The sequence below is a fragment of the Somniosus microcephalus genome, chromosome 3, assembly GCF_052327205.1.
Source record: "Somniosus microcephalus isolate GS21.2 chromosome 3, FLI_Smic_1.0, whole genome shotgun sequence".
Classification (NCBI taxonomy): Eukaryota; Metazoa; Chordata; class Chondrichthyes; order Squaliformes; family Somniosidae; genus Somniosus; species Somniosus microcephalus.
The window spans coordinates 14,834,089-14,855,485 of NC_140989.1; the positions used below are offsets into that span (position 1 = coordinate 14,834,089).

A 21,397-nucleotide genomic window follows, 5' to 3' on the forward strand; every position below is an offset into this window, starting at 1 on the left:
GAGAGTGTGTGAGAGAAGAGAGAGAGTGTGAGAGAAGAGAGAGTGTGTGAGAGAAGAGAGAGAGAGTGAGAGAAAAGAGAGTGTGTGAGAGGAGAGAGTGTGAGAGAAGAGAGAGTGAGTGTGAGAGGAGAGAGAGAGAGTGTGAGAGAAGAGAGAGAGAGTGTGTGAGAGAAGAGAGAGTGTGTGAGAGAAGAGAGAGAGAGTGTGAGAGAAGAGAGAGAGAGTGTGTGAGAGAAGAGAGAGAGTGTGTGAGAGAAGAGAGAGTGTGTGAGAGAAGAGAGAGAGTGTGTGAGAGAAGAGAGAGTGTGTGAGAGAAGAGAGAGTGTGAGAGAAGAGAGAGAGTGTGTGGGAGAGGAGAGAGTGTGAGAAGAGAGAGAGAGTGTGTGAGAAGAAAGAGAGAGTGTGTGAGAGAAGAGAGAGTGTGAGAGAAAAGAGAGAGAGTGTGAGAAAAGAGAGAGAGTGTGAGAGAAGAGAGAGAGTGTGTGAGAGAAGAGAGAGAGTGTGAGAGAAGATAGAGTGTGAGAGAAGAGAGAGTGTGTGAGAGAAGAGAGTGTGAGAGAGAAGAGAGAGTGTGTGAGAGAAGAGAGAGAGTGAGAGAAGAGAGAGAGTGTGTGAGAAGAGAGAGTGTGAGAGAAGAGTGTGAGAGAAGAGAGAGAGAGTGTGAGAGAAGAGAGAGTGTGAGAGAAGAGAGAGAGAGTGTGTGAGAGAAGAGAGAGTGTGACAGAAGAGAGAGAGTGTGAGAGAAGAGAGAGTGTGTGAGAGAAGAGAGAGTGTGTGAGAGAAGAGAGAGAGTGTGAGAGAAGAGAGAGAGTGTGAGAGAAGAGAGAGAGAGTGTGTGAGAGAAGGAGAGAGTGTGAGAGAAGAGAGATTGTGAGAGAAAGAGAGAGAGAGAGTGTGTGAGAGAAGAGAGAGTGTGAGAGAAGAGAGAGAGTGAGAGAAGAGAGAGTGTGAGAGAAGAGAGAGAGAGTGTGTGAGAGAAGAGAGAGAGAGTGTGTGAGAGAAGAGAGAGAGAGTGTGAGAGAAGAGTGAGAGTGAGAGAAGAGAGAGTGTGTGAGAGAAGAGAGAGTGTGTGAGAGAAGAGAGAGAGTGTGAGAGAAGAGAGAGTGTGAAAGAGAGAGAGTGTGTGAGAGAAGAGAGAGTGTGAGAGAAGAGAGAGTGTGAGAGAAGAGAGAGTGTGAGAGAAGAGAGAGAGAGTGTGTGAGAGAAGAGAGAGAGAGTGTGAGAGAGAAGAGAGAGAGTGTGTGAGAGAAGAGAGAGTGTGAGAGAAGAGAGAGAGTGTGTGAGAGAAGAGAGAGAGTGTGTGAGAGAAGAGAGAGAGAGAGTGTGAGAGAAGAGAGAGTGTGTGAGAGAAGAGAGAGAGTGTGAGAGAAGAGAGAGTGTGAGAGAAGAGAGAGAGAGTGTGTGAGAGAAGAGAGAGTGTGAGAGAAGAGAGTGTGAGAGAAGAGAGAGAGAGTGTGTAAGAGAAGAGAGAGTGTGTGAGAGAAGAGAGAGAGTGTGAGAGAAGAGAGAGAGAGTGTGAGAGAAGAGAGAGAGAGTGTGAGAGAAGAGAGAGTGTGAGAGAAAAGAGAGAGAGAGTGTGTGAGAGAAGAGAGAGAGTGTGAGAGAAGAGAGAGAGTGTGAGAGAAGAGAGAGAGTGTGAGAGAAGAGAGAGAGAGTGTGTGAGAGAAGAGAGAGAGAGTGTGTGAGAGAAGAGAGAGAGAGTGTGAGAGAAGAGAGAGAGAGAGAAGAGAGAGAGAGTGTGTGAGAGGAGAGAGTGTGTGAGAGAAGAGAGAGAGTGTGAGAAGAGAGAGTGAGAGAAGAGAGAGAGAGTGTGTGAGAGAAGAGAGAGTGTGTGAGAGAGGAGAGAGAGAGTGTGAGAGAAGAGAGAGAGTGTGAGAGAAAAGAGAGTGTGAGAGAAGAGAGAGAGAGTGTGAGAGAAGAGAGAGTGAGTGTGAGAGAAGAGAGTGTGTGAGAGAAGAGAGAGAGTGTGTGAGAGAAGAGAGAGTGTGTGAGAGAAGAGAGAGAGTGTGTGAGAGAAGAGAGAGTGTGAGAGAAGAGAGAGAGAGTGTGTGAGAGAAGAGAGAGAGAGTGTGAGAGAAGAGAGAGAGTGTGAGAGAAGAGAGAGAGAGTGTGAGAGAGAGAGAGAGAGTGTGTGAGAGAGAAGAGAGAGTGTGAGAGAAGAGAGAGAGAGTGTGTGAGAGAAGAGAGAGAGTGTGTGAGAGAAGAGAGTGTGTGAGAGAAGAGAGAGAGTGTGTGAGAGAAGAGAGAGAGAGTGTGTGAGAGAAGAGAGAGAGAGTGAGAGGAGAGAGAGTGTGTGAGAGAAGAGAGAGAGAGAGTGTGAGAGAAGAGAGAGTGTGTGAGAGAAGAGAGAGAGAGAGTGTGAGAGAAGAGAGAGAGTGTGAGAGAAGAGAGAGAGAGTGTGTGAGAGAAGAGAGAGTGTGAGAAGAGAGAGAGTGTGTGAGAGAAGAGAGAGAGAGTGTGTGAGAGGAGAGAGAGTGAGAGAAGAGAGAGAGAGTGTGTGAGAGAAGAGAGAGAGTGTGAGAGAAGAGAGAGTGTGTGAGAGAAGAGAGAGAGTGTGAGAGAAGAGAGAGAGAGTGTGAGAGAAGAGAGAGAGTGTGTGAGAGAAGAGAGAGAGAGTGTGTGAGAGAGAAGAGAGAGAGAGTGTGAGAGAAGAGAGAGAGTGTGTGAGAGAAGAGAGAGTGTGTGAGAGAAGAGAGAGTGAGAGAAGAGACAACATGTCACAACCTGAGGACTCAAGAGAGAGAGAGCAAAATTCAACACATGAAGAAACATATTATTCAACAAGCTAAGCCAAACAACCCCAGATTTCAAGGAATTGGATGATCTGTCAAAATTGAGATTAGTCCTAGGAGAAGGAGACAGACCATACCCTTGGGGCCAAATATGTAACAACATGTCACAACCTGAGGACTGTTTAAAATTAAGACTGTTTAAAATTAATATTGAACGTACCAAATGAAGTACAAAGACTGTTTAAAATTAATATTGTTTAAAAGTAATATTGTATGTACCCAACAAATGTCAAATCGATTGACACCTACAGAATGTTGGAAAACTGTACCTTTTTGCTATGTAAGCTTTGGCAATATGGTTCTCTGTAAACTTTCATGCCAATAAAGCATTTTAATTGGAATTGGAATTGTGTGAGAGAAGAGAGAGAGAGTGTGTGAGAGAAGAGAGAGAGTGTGAGAGAAGAGAGAGAGAGTGTGTGAGAGAAGAGAGAGAGTGTGTGAGAGAAGAGAGAGAGAGTGTGTGAGAGAAGAGAGAGAGAGCAAAATTCAACACATGAAGAAACATATTATTCAACAAGCTAAGCCAAACAACCCCAGATTTCAAGGAATTGGATGATCTGTCAAAATTGAGATTAGTCCTAGGAGAAGGAGACAGACCATACCCTTGGGGCCAAATATGTAACAACATGTCACAACCTGAGGACTGTTTAAAAGTAAGACTGTTTAAAATTAATATTGAACGTACCAAATGAAGTAGAAAGACTGTTTAAAATTAATATTGTTTAAAAGTAATATTGTATGTACCCAACAAATGTCAAATCGATTGACACCTACAGAATGTTGGAAAACTGTACCTTTTTGCTATGTAAGCTTTGGCAATATGGTTCTCTGTAAACTTTCATGCCAATAAAGCATTTGAACTGAACTGAACTGAACTGAGTGAGAGAAGAGAGAGTGTGTGAGAGAAGAGAGAGAGAGTGTGTGAGAGAAGAGAGAGAGAGTATGAGAGAAGAGAGAGAGAGTGTGTGAGAGAAGAGAGAGAGTGAGTGTGAGAGAAGAGAGAGTGTGTGAGAGAAGAGAGAGAGAGAGAGTGTGAGAGAAGAGAGAGAGTGTGAGAGAAGAGAGAGAGAGTGTGAGAGAGAAGAGAGAGAGTGTGAGAGAAGAGAGAGTGAGAGAAGAGAGAGGGTGTGTGAGAGAGAAGAGAGAGAGAGTGTGTGAGAGAAGAGAGAGAGAGAGTGTGAGAGAAGAGAGAGAGTGTGAGAGAAGAGAGAGAGAGAGTGTGTGAGAGAAGAGAGAGAGCTTCTTGGTCACATTTACTGATACCATCTTTTTATTTCCAAATTTTTAAAACTGAATTCAAATTCTCAAACTGTCATGGTGGGATTTGAACTCATGTTCTGCTGAATTATTAGTCCAGGCCTCTGGATTACTAGTCCAGTAACATAACTACTACACAACCGCACCCATTTAGATGGCATGGTAGTGAAAATTATATCATAAAGCTGTCTACTACATCACCGTCAATGACAGAATGAGGAAAATACAGGGGCAGGCTCATATTGACTTCAATGCACAAATCTAAAGCTCAACCTCCAATTTAAATAAGTTGGCAAAAAGCCTTTTAGAGATACTCAGCTTTCATACAGAAGTGGCTAAAAAGCACAGTTATGAGGAGAGACGAGATATTGGGGCATTCTATTGGAGCAGGGAAGACTAAGGAGATTTAATAGAGGTTTTAATTTTCTGAAGTCTTTTGATAGAGTGAATAGGGAAATACTATGTCCTCTGGGTAGGAAGTCAGTGATGAGTTGTCATCAATTTAAAATAGTTTCTAAGAGAGTGAGGGGAGAGGTTCAGAGAAATTTCTTTACACAGGTTGTTGGAGCATGGAATGCTTTGACACAGGGAGTGGTTGAACATAAGAACGAAGAAATAGGAGCAGGAGTAGGCCATTTGGCCCCTCGAACCTGCTCCATCATTCAATAAGATCATGGCTGATCTTCTGCCTCATCTCCACTTTCCTGCACTATCCCCATATCCCTTGATTCCCTTAGTATCCAAAAATCTATCGATCTCTGCTTTGAACATACTCAACGACTGAGCATCCACAGTCCTCTGGGGTTGAGAATTCCAAAGATTCACAACCGTTTGAGTGAAGAAATTTCTCCTCATCTCAGTAGAGGGGTCAATAACAAGGGGGCATAGATTCAAGGTAAGGGGCAGGAGGTTTAGAGGGGATTTGAGGAAGAACTTTTTCACCCAGAGGGTGGTTGGAATCTGGAACTCACTGCCTGAAAGGGTGGTAGAGGCAGGAACCCTCACAACATTCAAGAAGCATTTGGATGAGCACTTGAAATGCCATAGCATACAAGGCTATGGACCAAATGCTGGAAAATGGGATTAGATTAGACAGGGATTGATGGCCGGCGCGGACGCGATGGGCCGAAGAGCCTCTTTCTGTGCTGTATAACTCTATGGCTCAGTCCTAAATGGCCGACCCCTTATTCTGAGACTGTGACCCCTAGTTCTAGACTCTCCAGCCAGGGGAAACATCCTCCCAGCATTTACTTTGTCAAGCCCCTTAAGAATTTTATTTGTTTCAACGAGATCACCTCTCATTCTTCTAAACTCCAAAGAATATAGGTCTAGTCTACTCAATCTCTCCTCATAGGAAAATCCCCCCATCCCAGGAACCAGTCTGGTGAACCTTTGTTGTACTCCCTCTAAGATACTTCCTTAGGTAAGGAGACCAAAACTGTATACAGTACTCCAGGTGTGGTCTCACCAAGGCACTATATAATTACAGTAAGACTTCTTTACTCTTATACTCCAAAGGCTAACATACCATTTGCTTTCCTAATTGCTTGATGCGAAGACCATTGCATCTAATAAGGGAAAATTAGATAACTGTTTGAAGCAGAGGTTAATACAGGGCTATGGGGAGAGTGCAGGACAGAGAGGTTAATCTTGGATTGCGCTTGGCAAGAGAAGATACAGTCACGATGTGCCGAATGGCCTCCTTCTGTGCTATAGACATAGGGGGAGAAATCCATTATAGCCCCGTTTAGAGCGCTAAAACTTCAAAAGCTGAGAAATTAGCGCCAGGCGCTAATGATGATAGGCTCCTGTGAAATTCCGTTGTAGCGCTCCGAGAGGGAAGTGGATCGCTAAATCAAGCGCTAACCACTTCTCTTAGGGCGCTAAAGTCCGAGAGCGGGGCGGTACCGGCAGAGTGCAAGACAATTTGCAGCGCATTCCAGACGGCACGCTTCAATCACAGAGGCTGCTTCCCTCACTTAAAGGGAAGGGACAATACTGCACCAGAAGCTATTTGTCAGCTCTGCAGTCTTGCAAGGCGACTGCCAATACAGCTCCAAACACTGACATGAAGTGGAGGGCTTGGACATCCTGCAACAATGAAAGAGTGAAAGCTTTGCGCAGGCACCAGACTGGTGCAAATAAGAATGGTTCAGCGATCTGAAAAGCATTCCCTTTAATTACTGCTCCCGAAGTGGCCATCCGACTTCAGAACACCTCCTCTTGCTGGCATTGTCAACACGAGGCGATAATGCAGGGGGCAAAAGTTAATTTCACATCCGGGGCAGTAATGGAGCGCTGCGCACCTGATGACGTCACGATCTACAGGGCGCTAGAGACCGAGGCGGTAAGTGTTAGCGCCAGCGCAAATCTGCCAGGGAAGTTCGCGGGTGTCGCTGAATTCGCCGCGCCCAGTCAGTAACCCCTTAGCGCCCCGCAGGTGCTAACGGGAGGCGCAAAGCAGCCGAATTTCTAGCCCTAATTGTTTTAAGTATTTTGTGTTATTAGTTATCGCATTACCATCATGCAATTTTTGTCCCCATGTGTTGCCGTGCTGCCTGACCAAGAGATGATGACACCAACATCAATGCTGGCTCCTCTCCCTCCACAGTGACAAGGACAATGGCCCTTGGAATTCTGACATGTTACCAGATTCCTTACATTTCCATGAGTCACGTTCCTTTTAAATATAATTACAGTTGCAGTGGTTTCCCTGCTCTCTCCTCGCTCCCTGTGGACGGGCTGTTCCAACAATGGTGTCATGGGTTGAATCTGAGCCAGGCTCTTTGCATTATCTGTTCAACTTGCGATATCATTCAGTGGACTGGAGCCAGTGGAAAGAGGGGTGTAATATAATTTCAGCGACGGAGTGCAAGGTTTAAATTTAATATTGTGAACTTCCAAACCTCTTCTCAAAAGGGTTGGATGATTATCCAGAGAGGAAGAGGATAAGCGTTACAAGGTGAAATATCGATTGAGCTAACTGAATGCTGTGAAGAACACAACTGGAGATAACTTCCAACTTCAGTGGTGGGAGCAAAACTGGCTATGCATCCTGTCAATTTTTCTTTCTATTGAAGTCAGTGAAAAAGGGGGTTGTGGGGCTGGAGGAGATTACAGATAGGGAGGTGTGAGGGCCATGGAGGGAATTTTGAAATCGAGATGTTGCTTAACCGGGAACCAATGTAGGTCAGCGAGCACAGGGGTGATGGGTGAACGGGACTTGGTGCGAGTTAGGACACGGGCAGCAGAGTTTTGGATGACCTCAAGTTTACGTAGGGTAGAACGTGGGAGGCCAGCCAGGAGTGCGTTGGAATAGTCAAGTCTAGAGGTAACAAAGGCAAGTCAAGGATGTATAAGCACAGAATACCATTTGGCCCATCAAACCTGTGTTGGGCCTATCTCCAGATTGGAACTATCTACTCTAGCCCTATCCATGTAACTTTTATTATCATCTTTCTTCGTGTTTATCTAATTCCCTCCTAGACAGCATGATTGACCTGACTTCAAAAGCCATTTATGTTAAAATATTTCTATAACCTTTATCCAGTATTCATCCTGAGTTTCTGCACCTTTCTTCCCAATTCAATGACCAGTAGGAAAAAGTCTTTCATCGTTAAGTGTTTTCACAATTTTGAACACTTCAAGTAACTTTCTCTATTCCAGTGAATATAGCCTTTGCTTTCTAAGTCTTTCATCATAACTATATCCTATCATTTCTGTGTGTGCAGAACGTACGTAGAGTTAGATAGATGTTGTGGATTTGCATTGCTCAGGTGTGGTTTTTAAAAATTTGTTTATGGGATGTGGGCCTCACTGGCAAGGCCAGCATTAACTGCCCATCCCTAATTGCCCTTGAGAAGGTGGTGGTGAGCCTCCTTCTTGAACCGCTGCAGTCCGTGTGGTGAAGGTGCTCCCACAGTGCTGTTAGGGTGGGAGTTCCAGGATTTTGACCCAGCAACGATGAAGGATCGGTGATATACTTCCAAGTCAGGATGGTGTGTGACTTGGAGGGGAACTTGGAGGTGGTGGTGTTCCCATGCACCTGCTGCCCTTGTCCTTCTAGGTGGAAGAGGTCGCGGGTTTGGAAGGTGCTGCCGAAGAAGCCTTGGCGAGTTGCTGCAGTGCATCTTGTAGATGGTGCACACTGCAGCCACGGTACACCGGTGGTGGAGGTAGTGAACGTTTAAGATGGTGGATGGGGTGCGAATCAAGTGGGCTGCTTTGTCCTGGATGGTGTCGAGCTTCTTGAGTGTTGTTGGAGCTGCACTCATCCAGGCAAGTGGAGAGTATTCCATCACACTCCTGACTTGTGCCTTGTAGTTGGTGGAAAGGCTTTGGGGAGTCAGGAGGTGAGGTGGGGTGGAGCAGAGACAAACTTTGCAGAATCTTTAGTAGTGCTGTTGGAGCATGGAGCACTTTGCTGCAGGGAATTGTTGAGGCAGAGACAATTGAATCTCTCAAAGGAAAAGTGGATAACCAGAGGATGATACAGGTCCATTGGGCAGTGGGATTAGTTTTGGATTGCTCCAGCGACAGTTGATACAGATACAATGGGCTGAATGGTCTCCTACTGCTAAACTTCTATAGTTTTATAGATTAACTGAATGAGGGGGAGTAAGAGTTCATCATTGCACAGATTTGATGGGATGACCAGTCTTTTCTCGTTCCATGCTTTCTGTCCTTAATACGGAGTTTTAGTAAGGAGCCTGCGCCATGAAGTTTTAAATGGATGCTGTCAGGGTGAAGATTAACCACAATTTACAACATTTTTTAAAGACATTCGATAGCAGCATTTATTTCTGAAGTCATGACTTACAATTGGTCCCGGTGGTCCTCGAGGACCAATAGGTCCTTCTTTACCTGGGAAGCCCTATAATATAAAAGAAATACAGTTTTAAAAGTAATCAAAATTAGTTATTGTGCCTTTTAGCATTAAATGTACACCCCTCAAAATATCATCCCAGAAATGTAATTGTCTAGTGGCACATTCTTGCCGTCAGTCAGCTGGAATTAGAATGTGCGGAAAATCAGCCACTAATTTCTGTTGGGGCCTCTTTAAGCGGGACCATATACCTACCCCAAATATGGCCTATGACATCAGAGAGGGTTGGGCTGGGCCAGGCAAAGGGTCCTCAGCTCTAGCCTCTCCAATGTCAAGTGACTTGGATGCCTGGCAGACCAGTTGGCTTAATGGCATTAAGTGGGGCCCACCTGAGGATTCCAGGCCTGGAGACCCCCAATGAAAAACCCAGCAGCAGCAAATCTTCTCAGCCCCTTTATGAAGTCAAATGGCCACTGGCACCAGCAGGTGAAAGAGTGGCTGGCCAGCTCAATGTAGTCACTGTTGTAATGTAGGAAATGCGGCAGCTAATTTGTGCACAGCAAGCGCCCACGAACAGCAATGTGATAATGACCAGATCATCTGCTTTAGTGATGTTGGTTGAGGGATAAATATTGGCCAGGACACCGGGGATAAACTCCCCTGCTCTTCTTCAAAATAGTGTCATGGGATCATTTACATCCCTCTGAGAGGGCAGACGGGGCCTCAGTTTAACGTCTAATCTGAAAGATGGCACCTCTGACAGTGCGGCACTCCCTCAGTATTGCACTAAAGTGTCAGCCTAGATTTTTGTGCTCAAGTCTCCGGAGTGGGACTTGAACCCACAACCTTCTAACTCAGCGGCGAGGGTGCTGCCCACTGAGCCACAACTGACACTTGACCTGTTGTTCGTCCTCCCATCCTAACCATCTCCATATTCACTTTCTCCTACCATTTGTCATTCACCGTTTATTTAGCTGCATTCAATTTGAACCCAGAACCTTCTGAGTCGGAAGTGAGCGCGCTACCAACTGAGCCACGGTAGGGTTACTGTTGGTGTTGTGATTGGAAAAGCTGGGACACTGTCACCACTCAAAGAAGAGCAGGGAATGGTATCCTGATCACTGTTCCTCCCTCGAACAATACCATCAAAAATACAAATTAAAGTATTCATCTCATTTCTGTTTGTGGGAACTTGCTGTGTGCAAATTGACTGTCATGTTTGCCATCGGTGATCATACTTCAAAAGTAATTCTTCAGATGTGAAGGCCTTTGGGGCATCCTGAGGTTGTGAAAGACACTATATAAACGTAATTTTTTTTTAAATTCATTCACGGGATGTGGGTGTTGCTGGCAAGGCCAGCATTTATTGCCCATCCCTAATTGCCCTTGAGAAGGGTGGTGGCGAGCCGCTTTCTTGAACCGCTGCAGTCCGTGTCACAACTGAGCCATTTCAGAGGGCAGTTAAGAGTCAATCACATTGCTGTGGGTCTGAAGTCACATATAGGCCAGACCAGGTAAGAATGGCAGATTTATTTCCTTAAAAGGACATTAGTGAACCTGATGGGTTTTTACAACGGTAATTTCATGGTCACCATTACTGATACTAGCTTTTTATTTGAGATTTATTTAATTAACTGAACTTAAAATTCTCCAGCTGTTGTGGGGGGATTTGAACTCATGGTCTCATGATCATGTATCCAAGCCTCTAGGATTACTAGTCCAGTAACATAACTACTATGCTACCGTACCCTACTCTTTCCTTCGTTATATAAGTATTTCTGCTTTTCTTTCTTTACTTACTATTGTGGAGACTGTAACAGACTGTGTTCCCTTGAACCATGCACTGCAGCAAGTTACACTACATAACAAATGTTCATCTGCTAGCAAATGACCAGGAGTCCCAAACTAACCCATTAAAACACTATTTGCAGGCACGATGCAAACTAGGGAACTAAGGATTATTCCTTATCACTGCTTTGCCCATTACAGTAGGTTCATCTCACTTTTCCACCCCTCCCCTAATCTCCTGAAGGCACTGACTTCTACTGGGGTATGATCCATGAGTTGCCAACAGTCTTCCAGTGCCTCACCTCAGCACCCACTCCTCGTGTATGAAGCTTGACCGTGACGGTTAGCAGACTGTTTGTCCTTGAGGGCAACACACACACAAGCCCCATGTTGGCTAGGTTTTTTCCCCTTGCTGGTCCAGGGCCGCTCCTGCAGCCATTGCGGCTGAGATTAACAAACGGCATCGTCCATGGATGGGGATCCGAGACCCTCCTATTCCGTATGGATCAGTTCCATCCTGGACAATGCCTCTTACCTACTGAGCCATCCACAGCTTTAAATCCTGGGGAGAATCTGGAGGCTGCCTTTACATTGCAGTATCAGCAAACTCAAGTTGGATAGCAAAGATGCACCTTCTAGTGAACGAACATGTAAACTGTTTTATTGTCCCATTTGCCCCGCCTGCCGTTTGCCGTGACGCCACCATGCTCTGTGACATGGAAACAATCATGAGCAACATCGACCTTCCCATTTACGAAGACTTGAAAAACACACCACGAAAGCGCTTAAAATCGCGCCGGCCATTCTGGGAAACAGCAGCCAATCTTCACGCCGCTGGTATCGATCCACTATCCAGATGGACGGAATCGTGGGATGCACGCAACATAAAGAACCAACACCTCATCACTGACCCAAAAGCAGAGGTCCCCTGGCTTCGACCTCCCTCGGAGACAGCGGTCGGCGCTCAACCCAATCCGCACAGGGCACAGACAATGAGGTCACCTGCTCCACAAGTGGAAGATGAGGGACGGCCTGAAGTGCGACTGTGGCCATGAGTCCCAGACCATGGAACACATCACATCAACCTGCCCACTGAGATCTGCTGCAGGAGGCACCTCGTTTCTCCATTTGGCATCTCAGGAGGCCATCAAATGGATAGCCAAACTAGACATCCCATTATAAGCTTTTCCCGTCATACGAAACAACAACAACCACTGTTTTATTTTTGAATGACTGAAATGGTACCTACCCTTGGACCCTCTGATCCTGGTGTACCTGATGGGCCTAGCCGACCGATTGCTCCCTGTTAACAAACAAATCCTTCAGTCAGTCGCTCCTATTAAATTGCATCTTTATTATAAAAGTGTTATCATGTGCACTTCCTAATGGCACAGCATCTGACTTTAATTATTAGTCTGTAGAAACACTCAAAACAGACAGATACTTAAATCCTTCATACATTGCTAAGATCTACATTATAAATTGCTTCTCAAACTCTTAAAGGACGATCTTTTCTTGCAAAATAAACTGCCAGACCATGGCACCCAAGCATTCCTTCACATTGTTCCACTTGTGACCTTCACAGATGTGGAATGGCTTGTAAACAAAACGTGTTTAAAATGCCCAGTGGTTTCTGTGCCCTTTGAAGTTGTACTGAGATTTACAATGTAACACATTCCAGACTTCTCTGTTTCATCGAGTATTGGATGCTCGGGGGCTGGGAGTGGATTACAAGGCGGTTAAACCCAACAAAAGAAAAATTAGACAACAATTTAAACCGTGGCTCCAAACCAGATTGAACTACTGCTTTAATCCATCCGATCTAGAAGTTTTTTTTATTTAATACAACTACATACAAAATCACAGAATATCAGGTCCTTTTGGAGCTGCAAAGGAATTCACAACTGTTCACAGAAATTTCTAGTAGCAGCTGTTTCAGTTGGCTCTGGTCAAGAAAGAGTTTGGACAAAAATATCTGGCTGAGAATGTGATTGTGGGTTTGAGCAGAGTGTATAGACTGAGAGAAGCACCATGCGATGTGGTGCTGTCTGAGGCCAAGGAGGGGGCAAGGCATCATTTGTGGCATGCAACAGGCCAGGGTAGACCAGGGAACATTTGAAAAGCCCGAATTTTGGACTGCAATCTCTCCATGCATCAAAAGAACCAATGATCTATTGGGTTACTGAGCTGACTCAAAAAGCCAAAGGATGTGAGAAAGAAGACACACAGGTATAACCAACATGGTAATGCGACATTGGAACTGTTAATGCTACAGCTTTTATTATGCACATATTTCAATTCGATCATTTAAAGTATTGCAAGTGTTCTCATCAGAACCTATACGTAACTCTGTACCAATATGGTAGTGTAAAGATGTTACACTGAAAGTGATGTGCTTTTTCTTTAAATGGAGCATCATAACAATTACAATGTTCACGAAAACTAATGCAACGTGCAGATTGGATGCACTGTTCCATCAAGTATTCCCTGGTACAGCATAGGTTGGTGCAAGGTAAACTTCCACCATACTGTGCCATCAAGTACGCCCAGGTACAAGATAGGTTGGATGCAGGGTAAAGCACTCGCTGCACTGTGCCATCAAGTACGCCCAGGTACAAGATAGGTTGGATGCAGGGTAAAGCACTCGATGCACTGTGCCATCAAGTACGCCCAGGTACAAGATAGGTTGGATGCAGGGTAAAGCACTCGATGCACTGTGCCATCAAGTACGCCCAGGTACAAGATAGGTTGGATGCAGGGTAAAGCACTCGCTGCACTGTGCCATCGAATATGCCCAGATACAAGATAGGTTGGATGCAGGGTAAAGCACTCGCTGCACTGTGCCATCGAATATGCCCAGATACAAGATAGGTTGGATGCAGGGTAAAGCACTCGCTGCACTGTGCCATCGAATATGCCCAGATACAAGATAGGTTGGATGCAGGGTAAAGCACTCGCTGCACTGTGCCATCGAATATGCCCAGATACAAGATAGGTTGGATGCAGGGTAAAGCACTCGCTGCACTGTGCCATCGAATATGCCCAGATACAAGATAGGTTGGATGCAGGGTAAAGCACTCGCTGCACTGTGCCATCGAATATGCCCAGATACAAGATAGGTTGGATGCAGGGTAAAGCTCCCTCCACACTGCCCCATCAAGCACACTAAAATCAAGTATCACTCTACCACCAACCTCAAGAAAGCACCTTTGTGATAATTCCATTCCCTACAGCAGTCATCAGGACGCTTCTCTTAATGAGATTCCCAATTCAGTCCAATTTGTGGGTGGTTTTGTGCTGCGGTCTCACCAGCCTTTACATTATGAAGTAACCCCAGGGGAGAATAATTGAGAGAGAGAATAATGCTTACCGGTCGTCCTGCAATTCCTGGATCTCCTGCATCACCTTTCATTCCAGGGCGTCCCTGTAACAGACATAGCCCAGATCATCAACACAGTGAACAAATTCAACCTATACATCAGCAACGGGTTTCCCACTAGTATCAACTATATGAAAGGACCTGATAGAAATAACATAGGAACAGGATTAGGCCATTCAGTCCATCAAGTCTGTTCCATCATTCAATTAGATCATGGCTGCTCTGTATCTTAACTCCATTTACCCGTCGTTGCTCCATATCCCTTACCCAACAAAAATCTATCGCTCTCAATCTTGAAAGATTCAATTGTCCCAGCATCCACTGCCTTTTGAGGAAGAGAGTTCCAGACTTCCACTTTGTGTGAAGACATGCTTCCTGCATAGCCTGGCTCTAACTTTAAGATTATGCACCCTTGTTCTGGATTCCCTCACCAGAGGAAATAGTTCAATTATTTGCAATTTAACACAGAGGCACGCAGGTAAGATTTGTTTAGCTCGAACATGCTATCGGTCAACTCCTAATTATTCTGCTATCACTCAGTCTTATCCTATGTGAAACACCCTGTGACATTTTATTCATAGAATCATAGAAGTTTACGACACAGAAGGAGGCCATTCGACACATCATGTCTGTGCCGGCTGAAAAAGAGCTATCCAGCCTAATCTCACTTTCCCGCACTTGTTCCGTAACCTTGTAGGTTACGGCACTTCAAGTGCATATCCAAGTACTTGTTAAATGTAATGAGGGTTTCTGTCCCCACCACCCTCTGGGTGAAAAATGTTCTCCTCAACTCCCCTCTAATCCTTCTACCAAATACTTTAAATCTATGCCCCCTGATTATTGGCCAATGGCATTCCCTCCAACTAAGGGTATTAACGTTAGGCTGCTTTATTGAATTTTGGGAAAATCTCCCAAAGTACTGAAAGTATCGCTTCAATCAACGTAGAGAGATGGAGAAAAGAAAAAGGCAAAATCTGAAATAAAAAAAAACAAGTTGCCGGCAGAACACCCGTAAAAATCTGTGAAGCAAAAAATCAGGTAAATGTTTTGTGCCTGTAGAACCTTCATCGGATCTTCTCGATCCGAAACGTTACCCTGTCTCTCATCAGGCGATGGCAGAGCTACCGTGTATTCCCAGCAATTTTATTCTCTCCTTCAGATGGAAAGATAGGTGGAGCGATGGAAAGACTGACATCCTAAAAATGTGACGTGAGAGAAGCCAAGGATGAGGACCAGCTATTTGACCCATTGAAATTCACCTCTTAAGTGCCTTAACTTTCCCATTATAGCATCCAGCTGTATTTTCAATGTCCCTAGTGGCTTTGCCTCTACTATCTCGCCTGGCAGATTATTCCAACCATTTATCACTCTTTTGAGTAAATTCTTGCTGATATGTTTTAAATGTACTTGTCACATTTAAATTGATGCCCCCTACTCCCCCTTTCCTGGCTTGTAATGAAGTAAAGCTTATCCCCATTTCATATTTTATATGTCTGCATCCCCTTAAGCGCCTTCATTCTTGGCTGATGAGTCTGGCTTTCTCTAATTGTGCCTCAAAGCTCATCCTCTTTACACCTGGGATCGGTCTGTAACCCTTCCCAATGCGTGCATACCAGAACTGAACACAGTACGCCAAGTGTGATCTGACCAGAGTATTGTATAATCTCTGAAGACTTGTACTCTCTGCTGTATATCCTAGTGTTCTATCATCATTTTAACCATGTTGAAAATTGTGTCTGATGTGATTCCCAGGCCCCTGTCTAAGTCTCCCTGTGATAAATCTATTCCATATATTCTATACTTAGAACATGATTTTTGCCCGAACCAAGTCTCTAGCTGCATCCTCTGTTTCTACTGCTCCTCATATTTTAGTGTCCTCAGCAAATCTGACCAACTTACCTTGGATTTTGATATCCAGGTCTGTAAATGTACATTCGAAGTACTGCCCCAGTGGGACTTCATTCAATACCTCCCCCTGCTCTCCATTTCCTATTGTTTTAACCAACTCCCTATCCATAATCATGTTGTATCCCAGCTTCCTGTGGTTAGTTCCCTTTTGTATATAACTTTTGTCTACAGCTAGAGCACTGCATACAGTTCTGGTCACCACATTACAGGAAGGATGTGATCGCACCAGAGAGGGTACAGAGGAGATTTACGAGGATGTTGCCAGGACTGGAGAATTTTAGCTATGAGGAAAAATTGGATAGGCTGGGATTGTTTTCTTTGGAACAGGAGGCTGAGGGGAAAAGTAATTGAGGTGTATAAAATAATGAGGTGCCTAGAGTGGATAGGAAGGACCTATTTCCCTCAGCAGAGAGGTCAATAACCAGGGGGCATAGATTTAATGTAATTTGTAGAAGGATTAGAGGGGAGTTGAGGAGAATTTTTTTCACCCAGAGGGTGGCGGGGGTCTGGAACTCACTGCCTGAATGGGTGGTAGAGGCAGAAACCCTCATCACATTTAGAAAGTACTTGGATATGCACTTGAAGTACCGTAACCTACAGGGCTACGGACCAAGAGCTGGAAAGTGGGATTAGGCTGGATCTTTTTCGGCCGGCACAGACACCATGGGTTGAATGGCCTCCTTCTGTGCCGTAAATTTCTATGATTCTATGAAAAGCCTTTTTAAAGTTCGATAGGTCAGTAGACAGACAAATAGATGGGTAGATACAGATAGATAAATAAACTGAAGTAAGGCAACTATCTTAATCATGAACTAAGCCTCCTTTTTTGAAATGCTGTGAGGTCACACTGAATGTTATAGGAACACAGGAACTATTAGATGAAAAAAGACCAAAGTCCATCTAGTTCGCCTTCTGCCATCCTGGTCATCACATGATAGAACGATAATGGAGTTGTTGACTAATCACAGCGATCAATCTCTATCAGTGAGCCTACAACAGACCCAGACATGAGGCAAGGAAAACTCCCAGTGGTGGAGAGCTTTGGGAGCTATGTTTCTCTGGCAAAGTCAGACATCTTGTTTTTTGGCATGCAATCCATGCAATGACTAGAGAACTTTATAGAATTCTGTTAAAGGTTTCCCTTGTCACTAGGGTAATTAAAAAAAAAATTAAATGTTGGAGAGGCTCTACTTTCAGTCGAATAGAAGCAGACACAAACCACATCACGGTGAAGTTAATCAACGAATTTGATGGAAATCTGTGACATGTTTCTCACACTGCTAAACGGTGGTGGAACCCAGAACGAGGGGGGCAGCTATTAGGCATGTCACTGAAGCAAATCTATTTGTGAAAGATAGTCACACAGCAATTAAACATGGCTGATCTGTCTGGTTTCTGGACGCGCTGAGGTGACAATGTGTCAGTGGCTGCCCTCTTTTCTTCAGTGACTGTGATCTGTTTTGTCGTTGTTGCTAAGAACTCACATACTGGAGAGGCAAGCCCTACAAATTGTGCTTGGTGGAAACGCATATATGGTTTTGTGGGTTACTGAAATTATACTACTGTAAATGGAACGGAGCACTACCATGGCAACCAGGAAATCAACGCAATAACATGTTTAGAAGAAGGAATGCAGACCTCATGATTTGCTTGAAATAACCATTTCTGCAAAGTGGGATTATATATGGCCTTCTGATTCATCTTGCATTAGGTGATAGATTTCAATCTCATTGACGCAAAGGTTAAAAATGTAAAAGTTTTCACTGTTATTTTGCTCTGTTGAGCCATGTGCAAATTGGCATAGGGACAACAGATTAGAGGTTTAAATGCGTGGCTCAAAGAGTGGTGTGGGAGGAAGGTGTTTCAGTTCATGGGGCACTGGCACCAGTACTGGGGAAAGAGGGAGCTGTTCCTTTGGGACGGGCTCCACATAAACCGGGCTGGGACCAGTGTCCTGGTGAACCGAATAACTAGGGCAGTAGACAGGGCTTTAAACTAATGAAGAAGTGGGGGGGGGGGGGGGGGCGGGTGGGAGGATTCAGGAAAGAGTACATTTAAAAGCAGCGAGAGAAATGTCAAGACCCTAGAGCAGAGTAGAGATTAGAGATAAGCAGAGTGGGTCAGGAAGGGAGAGAAAGAGTAACAAAGGTAATAAGGCATCAGTGACTAAGGTGACATCAGGGAAAAATAGAAACAAGTCAAAGTTAAAGGCACTATATCTAGATGCGCGAAGCATTCGCAACAAAATAGATTAATTAATAGCGCAGATAGAAATTAATAGGTTTGATCTAATAGCCATAACGGAGACGTGGTTGCAATGTGGCCAAGGTTGGGAACTAAATATTACAGGATACTTAACTTTTAGAAGAGATAGGCAAAATGGAAAAGGAGAAGGGGTAGCCCTGATAATAAAGGATGGGATAAAGACAGTCGAGAGAAAGGATCTTAACTCTGAAAATCAAGAAATAGAATCAGCTTGGGTGGAGCTAAGAAACAGCAAGGGGCAGAAAACATTGGTGGGAGTTGTTTATAGGCCCCCAAACAGTAGTTGTAATGTAGGGCAGAGTATAAATCAGGAAATTAGAGGCGCATGTAACAAGGGTAATACAGTATCATGGGGGACTTTAATCTACAGATAGACTGGGCAAACCAAATTTGCAGTAATAGTGTGGAGGACAAATTCATGGAATGTATGCAAGATAATTTTCTAGATCAGTATGTTGAGGAACCAACTAGGGAAGACGCTATTTTAGATCTAGTATTGTGCAATGAGAAAGGGTTAATTAATAACCTTGTAGTAAAGGGGCCTTTAGAGAAGAGTGACCATAATATGATAGAATTTTAGATTGAGTTTGAAAGTGATTTAGTTAAATCCGAAACTAGGGTCTTAATTCTAAACAAAGCAAACTACGTAGGTATGAGGGGTGAGTTGACTAAGGTAGATTGGGAAACTACAGTAAAAGGTATGATGGTAGAGAAGCAATGGCTAGCATTTAAAGAATTAATACATAATTTACCACAATTATACATTCCTTTAAGGCACAAAAACCCCACAGGAAAAGTGGTCTAACTGTGGCTAACGAGAAGTTAAAGATAGTATTAGATCAAAGGAAGAAGCTTATAATGTTGCCAAAAAGAGTAGTAAGCCTGAGGATTGGGAGGATTTTAGAATTCAGCAAAGGAGGACCAAAAAATTGATAAAGAAAGAGAAAATGGAAAATGAGAGTAAACTAGCAAGAAACATAAAAACAGACTGTAAAAGCTTCTATTGGTGTGTAAAAAGGAAAAGATTAGCAAAAGTAAATGTGGGTCCCTTACAGGCTGAGACAGGAGAAATTATAATAGGGAATAAGGAAATGGAAGAGAAATTAAACAAATACTTTGTATCTGTCTTCACGTAAGAAGACGCAAAAAACTTCCTGGAAATAGTGGAGAACCAAGGGTCTAGCGAGAATGAGGAACTGAAAGAAATTAGTATTAGTAACAAAATACTACTGGAGAAATTAATGGGACTAAAAGCCAATAAATCCCCTGGACCTGATGGCCTACATCCTAGGGTTTTGAAAGAGGTGGCTATAGAAATAGGAGATGCATTGGTTGTCATTTTCCAAAATTCCATAGATTCTAGAACGGTTTCCGCGGATTGGAAGGTAGCAAAATGTAACCACACCATTTAAGAAAGGAGGGAGGGAGAAAACGGGAATATACTATGGGGGTAATATACTAGCATGGATTGAGGATAGGTTAACGGACAGAAAACAGAGTAGGAGTAAATGGGTCATTTTCGGGGTGGCAGGCTGTAACTAGTGGGGTGCCGCAAGGATCAGTGCTTGGGCCTCAGCTATTCACAATCTACATCAATGATTTGGATGAGGGGACCAAATGTAATATATCCAAGTTTGCTGATGATACAAAGCTGAGTGGGAATGTAAGTTGTGAGGAGGATGCAAAGAGGCTTCAAGGGGATATAGACAAGTTAAGTGAGTGGGCAAGAACATGGCAAATGGAATATAATGTGGAGAAATGTGAAGTTATCCACTTTGGTAGGAAAAATTGAAAAGCAGAGTATTTTTTAAATGGTGAGAGATTGGGAAATATTGGTGTTCAGAGGGACCTGGGTGTCCTTGTACACAAATCACTGAAAGTTAACATGCAGGTACAGCAAGCAATTAGGAAAGCAAATGGTATGTTGACCTTTATTACAAGAGGATTTGAGTATAAGTAAAGACGTCTTACTGCAATTATACAGGGCCCTGGTGAGACCACACCTGGAGTATTGTGGACAGTTTTGGTCTCCTTACCTAAGGAAGGATATACTTGCCATAGAGGGAGTGCAACAAAGGTTCACCAGACTGGTTCCTGGGATGGGGGGATTGTCCTATGAGGAGAGATTGAGTAGACTAGGCCTATATTCTCTGGAGTTTAGAAGAATGAGAGGTGATCTCATTGAAACATACAAAATTCTTACAGGGCTTGACAGGGTAGATGCAGGGAGGATGTTTCCCCTGGCTGGGGAGTCTAGAACCAGGGGTCACAGTCTCAGAATAAGGGGTCGGCCATTTAGGACTGAGATGAGGAAAAATTTCTTCACTCAGAGGGTGGTGAATCTTTGGAATTCTCTACCCCAGAGGGCTGTGGAGGCTCAGTCGTTGAGTATATTCAAGACAAAGATCGATAGATTTTTGGATATTATGTGAATCAAGGGATATGGGAATAGTGCAGGAAAGTGGAGATGAGGTAGCAGATCAGCCACGATCTTATTGAATGGTGGAACAGACTCAAGGGGCCAAATGGTCTACTCCTGCTCCTATTTCTTATGTTCTTAAAACTCCCCATTTGAAAAACATATCAAGAAAGACTTGCATTTATATAGCACCTTTCACAACCACCGGACATCCCAAAGTGCTTTACAGCCAATGAAGTACTTATTGAAGTGTAATCACTGTTGTAATGTAGGAAACGCAGCAGCCAATTTGCACACAGCAAGCTCCCACAGACAGTAATGTGATAATGACCAGATACAGTCATCTGTTTTGTTAGTGATGTTGGTTGAGGGTTAAATATTAGCCCCAGGACACCGGGGAGAACTCCCCTGCTCTTCTTCAAAATAGTGCCATAAGGCCCACCTGAGAGTGCAGATGGGACCTCGGTTTAATGTCTCATCCAAAAGGCAGCACCTCCAACAGAGGCAGCCTAGATTCTTGTGCTCAAGTCTCTGGAGTGGGACTTGAACTCATAACCCTTCTGACCTAGAGCCACAGCTAACACAGATTACATCAGCAAGTTGTTAGTAGCCATAACATTATGGCTTTGAAGTTGCACTGTGGGTTACCAGAGTACGAATGCTCAAAACATTCAGATGAAATGCCTTTCTCTGTCATTTTAATGAATGCACTGACCTTTTTCTTTTAATGTTGCTGTTCAAGTAGCAGACTTTGGAACCTCAGA

General features: G+C 44.1%; 1 protein-coding gene across 3 annotated transcripts in view; it reads right to left on the reverse strand.

The window, feature by feature from the left end:
- Positions 1-21,397, reverse strand: part of LOC147120871 (collagen alpha-1(XII) chain-like) — a 377,794-nt gene that overhangs the window by 42,158 nt on the left and 314,239 nt on the right. For all 3 annotated transcript variants that reach the window (XM_085979224.1, XM_085979223.1, XM_085979225.1), the window contains exons 56-58: positions 14,033-14,086; positions 11,912-11,965; positions 8,869-8,922 (exon numbers count right to left, since the gene is read on the reverse strand). In XM_085979224.1, the coding sequence (XP_085835350.1) occupies positions 8,869-8,922; positions 11,912-11,965; positions 14,033-14,086 (162 nt within the window). The remainder of the gene's footprint in view (positions 1-8,868; positions 8,923-11,911; positions 11,966-14,032; positions 14,087-21,397) is intronic.